Source organism: Zychaea mexicana (genome assembly GCF_025766255.1).
Source record: "Zychaea mexicana strain RSA 1403 chromosome Unknown BDB00scaffold_265, whole genome shotgun sequence".
NCBI lineage: Eukaryota > Fungi > Mucoromycota > Mucoromycetes > Mucorales > Lichtheimiaceae > Zychaea > Zychaea mexicana.
The window spans coordinates 10,364-17,776 of NW_026516928.1; the positions used below are offsets into that span (position 1 = coordinate 10,364).

Consider the following 7,413-nt stretch of genomic DNA (forward strand, 5'->3'; position numbering starts at 1 on the left):
GTTCGCACCTTACAGTAAATCAGTTCTCGCGCTGTATATTCAACCTATAAAATTTTACGTACTTCTCATTTTGGAGTTACATACTTCCGATTTTACGTACCTGCTGTATATGATTTTTAAGTACCTTGAGCGCTAAAAGGACCATACATGTTGTTGTTATTACTTTGAAGATTTTGTATATATAATCAAATTTCACAGAAGGGCAAGAAAGCCCACACTATGTTTTAAAGGTACGTAAAGGTTGATGTACGTAAAAATTGGTGTTAGTATGATTGTATGACTAGTGAGTGTAAGTAGTCAAGGAACGCGCTCATAAAAAAGAGACCGGTTTTCCTGCCAGAGCGACTGCTTTACCTGCAATCGCCGAAAATGGAAGCACCCAAATATAGTTGGGAGAGTCAAAGGGAGTTTTACAGTAAAGTTTTATTTTGGAACACGAAATTGGCACAACCGCTGGGGATGCTCTAAGGATGCCAATATTGAAAGGAGCCTAAAAAACGCACAATCGAACTAGAACATTATCTCTGGAGCCAAGAAACGATGTTAGCGATGCTGACTCAGTTGCTGATAATGACGATGATAATGAAAGTATCATACGTGGAGCCGATAGCGTACAACAGAACCAAATGGCCTTGCAGTATCTGAAGTAGATCAAGAAAGTCGTGTGTTCGGGGAACAAGAGCTGCATACCCTTCCGCAGCATTCACGGAACGATCCAGAAAACCGGCTACAATGGTTTTGAAAAAATGCATTCCATCTCATGGACCAAGCAAGAGTACCGCGCAGACATGATCTAGCAGATGACTTTTCAAGGCGATTTCGTGACGCACTCTTTGTTGTTAATGCAGACGACAAAAAACGTTTTGAGGAAGTTTTTATGAAACAAAGAACGACATGGGAATAAAAACTTGTTTAAAAAACCATCATGGGTGTTCAGGCGTGTTAAGCGTAAGCAAACAAATGAATAATTTTTACAGCTTTGATGCATCACTGCATAACCTTACATTGCTTTTTTGAAGGTAGTACACCGCCTCCCACTGTACTGTATCCTGACATCAAGCAGCTTTTGATGCATATGGGCCATTGAAATGTGCTAGTCAACGGTGTCACCATTTTCTACAGAACACTCGAGTACATCGAATGCTACTACAAAGCACGAAAAGAATACGAAAACATAAAAAGCACTAAGAACAGCTACAGAAATGTACTCCAGCGCTTAGAAATGCAATACAGATCGGCAGACAGAAAGCATCATACCAGACTCCTAAACACTTTCTACCCTGAAGTTCCTCGCTTGCAAATGGCTTCCAACATCTACCAGCAGCATCAGAAAAACATCCTAGCAACGACCATATCATCAGCTTCGACAGCCACGTTTGGTTCTGCCAGTGTTATCTATCCAATGGAAACAACCCCAGCAACAAACAACCATCGATACAGGTATATCACAGCTGCAGGAGCCAGAAACAGAACCGGCACCATTAGAAGCACCACCAAGGAGCATTTTGATGGTCTTCCGCTAAGAGGCGTGCCAAACGGTGCTGTAAAGTGTGCAAGTCATCCAAATGTAGTGGCAAAAACTATCGTGCTGGATGTCCCAGAACAGTTAGCAAATCAAGTATCATTGAGTAGATCAATCAGAATTACATGTGTCCTCAAAAACTCAATTAAAACAGTTGCACTGATAATTTTAATTCTGTCGGCCCCACCTATGATACCTGAGCCATTATTCTGTGTCTATGGCAATAAAGTAGTAGTGAGCGCTGATCATATTATGGTTAACAACACGTAAATCTATTTCGCCTGCTTCGCGCTAGTTATTATGACTAGTCTTGCCTTGTGCACTCTAAGTCTTTTTTTTTTTTGTAAACTACAGTACATCCTCAAAATTTTTTATGCACTTGTAATGACCAAATGATGATGGTTTTTATTGTTTATGTTCTTTTAATCTTCTTCACTCGACGTGCTTTCTTCCTCTTCATTTGTAGCACTCATTTCTTCCACAACTCCGTCCCACTCAACATTAGCTACCCAATCACTAAACACAATCGGCTTCGATTTCCGTGTTGTTTTCTTCAAGATCATTTTCGCCTTATCGGTCGTTGTTCTGCTATAGTTACTTTGCATCTCTGTCAATTCAGTGATCATTTTCTACAAGATAAAAAGTATATTATTCCTTAGCTCTCGAATGTAAATTTCTCCGCCCCTTCTATCTTTCCTTTTTATTTAGCATCTTACCATAACCAAATCCAAACTACGGAGAAGTTTTAGTAGTATGGTACCATCTCTCAAATCGGCGTATGTGCGAGGATATCGGAAATCACATACTTCTTGTAACGTATACAGTTTCTTATCAATCAAAGTCATTGAGTAAACAAAGCAAGTGGTACCCAATGCCTGAATTATCGGTACTTGAATACTTTTGACCATATCCTCTGTTATGTTCGGCATTTTCTTCAGGATAGAGTTCAGGTGCGCTTTTGATACTAGTACGGATTTAAGTCGATCTTGGAAAAGTTTTGTTTCCGTCACAGCTGCAACCTTGGCAACTTCGCCAGTTGCTGCTTCGATGTGAGTGGTGTAATTAGTCGCCAAAACCCGGATATCAAGGTTGAAAAGATGCCGTACTTGCTGGATGCTTGAACTCGTGTCGCCCCTGATAAAAAGAATGTTAAAAGTGCTTTGCTCCATTCTTTCCTCCATTCTCCCTCATCACTCCCCTAAATCCAGTTCCTAATTTACCACTGTAACTGGATGTCTTGATGGTATGAGAAGTAGGCCTCAAAGACCATTCCCCAGTATTTAACTATCAATGATGTTTCGGAGCCTTCCTCAAGATATTTATCTGATAGCATGTGCGATTTGAATGTATGTTGTTTCAATCTAGAAAATAGGCAATGTGAGATCTTCCCCATTCACTGCTGGTTACATCGCTCGAGTTATCGTGTTCTAATAACTTACATGTTAATGACTACATCGATCGATGCCATCTGCTTTTTTTCTGTCGTAGATCTGCTTGTCAATTGTTCGATGCATTTTTTCGCAGAACTTGGACCGTCAACCTGCAATTGTAAATAATATGAATATCAAATTGTATCTTAGAATCATCCAGGTACTCGCACAATCATACATTTTTTAATAGGCGTTTGTCATCCGCATGGAGATAATCATCACAGTCTTCAATTTTTTTGGGTGGTGAAGCATTTTAACCTTGCCAACAATATTCTTTTTGGTATTGCTACCACCATCAAGAGCATGCAGTTGTGACCCATCTTTATCGTCACTGATATCTATGATTCCATTACGGCTAGTCTGTAAAGAAACAGAGAAGGTTAATATAATAGAACCAAGAAAAAGGGTAAGTTAAAGAAAAATGGGAACACCTTACATCGAAAAATAACGTTCACGCATGGTCTTTGAAGGAAGTTCATCACTCAATTTTACTAAGTTTGAACCAAGGGTGCCGTTTAAACCACTGACTTTGGTGGCATCCGGTGAAACCTACCAATGGATGTTTGTTAAATGATAAATGAACGATAGACACGTGTTTTCAATTTCGTACTTTGGTTTTTTACAGGCCTTGGCCTCTGAGACTCGTAATGATAGTGGTCGTTTTTCGGATGTTGACTATGCAACAAAAAGCTACACATTAGAATCCTTAAGAGTAACACACAGAGTGTTCTTCCTTCTTTTCCCTTACCGAGGTTTTATTTATAGCATCAGCAATCTCATCCAACACTACATCATTTGCTTGTAATTGAAGCTGTTGTTGCTTCAAGACCTGCTGCTTGTATTTTTTGCTAAATCTGTTGCAGACATTTTGAAAGATACTAATGGGAAAGAGTAACGAAAGGTAGAAGAATGCGCTGCACTTCTGGTGGGCCCTTCTTGAATGGCAATAATCAAACTCAGTTTTATGGATACCAGTGACACGCCAGACAAAAGCTGTAGGCGATCCTAGTAATACCGATGCCACTTCATGGCTTTCCCCGGCAACAAATCCCCTCCCAGCCCCACTCATCTCCACCGAACGCTTTAAGCTGGAAACGGATTGCTCAATCTGTATATGTATCGCTTATTCACACCCAGTCTCGTACAGATGCGACTGACAGTGGAACAACCACCTACTTTACATGCGCGCGGCGTGTAGCCGCAACTTGGGGTAGTGTCCTGTCCGACGTCAGCCCGTGTCCTGATGATGTCGACGATGTCATCCTGAAGACTATGGAGGTTTTCCAAGGCAACCGCGGCATTTTAACTCACCGAGAAGGCAAAGGTATGCTTCTGGATGGCAACCTAAAAACCGAGCAAGAGCGTCACCGAGCGACAAGTACAAGCATTCAGTTCTCGCCCATGACAACTATTGTTGCAACGCCCGCTATTAGGCTTCGTCTCACCAATTTGCCTCTCTTTGATTTTGATGATTTAGAGCGAGGCCTACGCTCGTCACTGAATCCTTCTGCTGTTGTTCTTGATGTTGGCTTCACATACAGCCCTAAAACTCAGGCATACTGTACATGGGGCCACGGCATTGCTGTCACCGAAATGGCCCACCTGGATTGACCTTCGCTTCTGGATCATGCCGTCGCCTGGTGTGTCAATAAAAATGATCCTATTTTCGCTTCATACCAAGTGCCTTTGCACTGTACCAATTGCCACGCACGAGGCCACAACGGCCGCGGCTGCCCACGAGCACGGCGCAACCAAATAGCCTGCAGCGCATGTGGGTACCCAGGTCATGTGGCCATCAATTGTCCTACGCAACGCCGCAACAAGAACGAATGGACACAAGGATCATTGTGAAAAAAGGTTCGCACCCATCGGTGGAACTGACCAAGTCCAAACATGCGCCTGCCACGCAACTCGTCCAGGATGGAGAGTCCGCCGCTGCTAACGGCGACCACGACCGGACCCAGGACAGCAGCAAATCTGCGTCGCCTGTGGTGACCGACAGCAATGAGGATACGAAGGAAGACGATGAGACCCATGGCATATCGCTCGCGAATGACCACTTCCTTTCCATCGAAATCTTTTTGGAGGACTCGATTGCTCCGTACTTACAAACTACAGAACCACCACCAACTGTTCCCCGAGATTCTCAACGAGGTGTCGCGCACTCAACCACCCGACAGCTTTCTGGAGACCGTCGAGATCTCAGTTCCTGCCAAACAGGCCATCCGCGTGAAGGCTAGTACGGTCACCGACATGAGCGTCATGTACGTTCTCCTGGCCCATGCTCGCACAGCAGCCATTCAAAAATTGAAGATGCTCTATTGAGTGGACAGGCAGCCTGGGCGCAAGCGTACGCCGCACTATTGCCCCATTGCTGGTCTATCGACCATAACTAACCTCCAATAACTCTATCTTAATGTTAAACAATAGCAATATCTCGATACTATCGGTCAGCTGTAAAGGCCTCATAAAAACAAACAACCCCACCAGTCGTTCCCACTTTATTTGTCACCTTAGTGAGCAACAAGCTCATATCATCAGCTTCAAGAAACACACGCCACATCATCAACTTTGAACAACTTTTTCACAACCAATTCAACCCATCACAATCGTTTCGAACGCACCATTGTGGTATTGTTTCCCACTGTCCTGGTATTGCCATCACACGCTTATCAATACTCGACGGCCCTCGCATCATTTTCATCCGCGTCGATCATTGCCGGCACGAATTCTCACCATCTGATTTCTTACCACTTTACGCTCCTGCCCACTCTGCGCGCAGCCGACACCAATTTTTCACAACACTTCAACAATCACCATCTTCGCCCCCGACCAACCATATATCGAGGGGCTTGTCATCACAGACGACTTAACTACAGCTATCAGCGACCGAACTATCAAGGCAATGCGCCTATCGAATGGCACCACATGCTGCAACATCAATTTGTCAACTGCATCAACCCTGATCCATCAAGCGCCCCTCTTCCAATGTTTCGATGAGGTATACTAACTATGTCCACCATCGACTAGACCTATGTTTCACCGACTACCATCTTTCAAAAATATGGTGAAGGCTAGAGAAGTGTCATACTTGGCCCCAAACTGGTCTGTACAACTAGTCGATACTATGGTTATGGGCTCTATAGTCAATACGAGTAAAGGTTACTTGCGTGGCAACCCACTAATCCTAAAGTATAAGGACTTTCGTCGCCAACTCGCTCAACACCTGTCTAGTTTTTTCAACACACTTGACCCCACTCTCACCGCTCGAGAACATTGGGAGCAACTCAAAAGTGTGCTCAAAAAGCAAATGCAGCGGATTCTGCCGCCAACGTATATTAACAAGTCCGGAAATACCTTGCATCTCTGCAATCGAAGCGCAACGCATTTTTACGAAGCAATCCACCACCCAACATCCGTGCTGGCGCTGCCGTCATGGAGCGACACATTGCCCTGCACAATAAGAACTGTGCGACACTCTAGCTCTGCGATCCAACGACGTTGGCGTGAGTACGGCGAAAAATCTGCGGGCTATTTGAAGCGTACGGTCGGCCAACGTACCCAGCAGCCCAATATTTCGCCCCTGGCGCATCCGCAAACTAGTAAGATTTGCAACACAGTTATCGACATGCAAGCGGCTACATGCGCCTTTTACGGAGATCTCTACACCCCGGACGATGTCAATGAGACAGCCCTGCAACGATTCCTCGAGCACATATTAGAGCAGACACGCATACGCACGGACCACATAACATTGATGACTACAACGTTTACTTTACCCGGTCTCCAAACTGATGCCGCTCGCGCTCCACGCCGTAGCAGTCCAGGGCCCGTTGGCTTACCGTACGAATTCTGATCATTGGTGTTTAAACACCCTGTAGCTAAGCCTCTTATCTTGTGGATATATGATGATGCACTGACTCATGGCGCTTATCCAGCGCCCTGGTTTGACATCTGTATTCGCTTGTTTCAAGTAAGGTGATCTCAGTTCACTCAAAAATTGACGACCGCTTTCTATGGGTAACCGCACTCAAAAGTATTCACACGCTTGTTGAACAACCGCATTGTCACGGCTGCCGATCCCGTCATCAATGAACAGCAAACTGGTTTGGTTGCTCGACTTGTCATGCAACACGCTGCGCACACGAAATCCTCAGTTATTGGTCAGCTCCTAGTTCAAAGAAACGCCCGTGGTCGTGCTCACCAACTGTATCTGGTCAAAACACTCTAACGCTTTGGATTTCCCAGCAAGACTATACACAGTGTTCGCGAACTTTTCTTTAACGCCCGCATGAGGAACAATGTCAATGGACATGGACACCTCACAGGTCTTTCATAGAAAACGTTGTTTACGACAGGCGATCCGGTGCCCCCTATACTTTTCAACTTAGCTTTGGAACCACTACATACTTCGAGGGCGGTCCAAGACGACAATCTGATCCAGAGCTACAAGTTTACCCC

At 44.4% G+C, this 7,413-nt stretch overlaps 5 protein-coding genes across 5 annotated transcripts; 3 read left to right on the forward strand and 2 right to left on the reverse strand.

The window, feature by feature from the left end:
• Positions 1-1,896: 1,896 nt before the first annotated feature.
• BDB00DRAFT_864961 (uncharacterized protein) lies at positions 1,897-2,343 on the forward strand. The gene has a single exon (XM_053126173.1). The coding sequence runs from the start codon at positions 1,915-1,917 to the stop codon at positions 2,179-2,181; it is 267 nt and encodes an 88-aa protein (XP_052972147.1). The 5' UTR covers positions 1,897-1,914; the 3' UTR covers positions 2,182-2,343.
• Positions 2,204-3,066, reverse strand: BDB00DRAFT_303074 (uncharacterized protein). Its single transcript, XM_053116851.1, has 3 exons — positions 2,962-3,066; positions 2,743-2,883; positions 2,204-2,656 (listed from the first exon to the last, which is right to left on the reverse strand). The coding sequence occupies exons 1-3, from the start codon at positions 2,988-2,990 to the stop codon at positions 2,227-2,229; spliced, it is 600 nt and encodes a 199-aa protein (XP_052972148.1). The 5' UTR covers positions 2,991-3,066; the 3' UTR covers positions 2,204-2,226.
• BDB00DRAFT_864966 (uncharacterized protein) lies at positions 2,995-3,831 on the reverse strand (the record flags this gene model as incomplete). Its single annotated transcript, XM_053126174.1, has 4 exons — positions 3,554-3,831; positions 3,445-3,504; positions 3,131-3,290; positions 2,995-3,062 (listed from the first exon to the last, which is right to left on the reverse strand). Coding segments are annotated over exons 1-3 (258 nt in total), but the record flags the coding sequence as incomplete, so codon positions are not given.
• Positions 3,832-4,224: 393 nt separating this feature from the next.
• Positions 4,225-4,563, forward strand: BDB00DRAFT_793822 (uncharacterized protein; the record flags this gene model as incomplete). Its single annotated transcript, XM_053121259.1, has 1 exon — positions 4,225-4,563. The coding sequence occupies one exon, from the start codon at positions 4,225-4,227 to the stop codon at positions 4,561-4,563; it is 339 nt and encodes a 112-aa protein (XP_052972150.1).
• A 158-nt stretch (positions 4,564-4,721) lies between these two features.
• BDB00DRAFT_880517 (uncharacterized protein) lies at positions 4,722-5,952 on the forward strand (the record flags this gene model as incomplete). Its single annotated transcript, XM_053128003.1, has 3 exons — positions 4,722-5,191; positions 5,383-5,401; positions 5,494-5,952. The coding sequence occupies 3 exons, from the start codon at positions 4,722-4,724 to the stop codon at positions 5,950-5,952; spliced, it is 948 nt and encodes a 315-aa protein (XP_052972151.1).
• Positions 5,953-7,413: the final 1,461 nt, after the last annotated feature.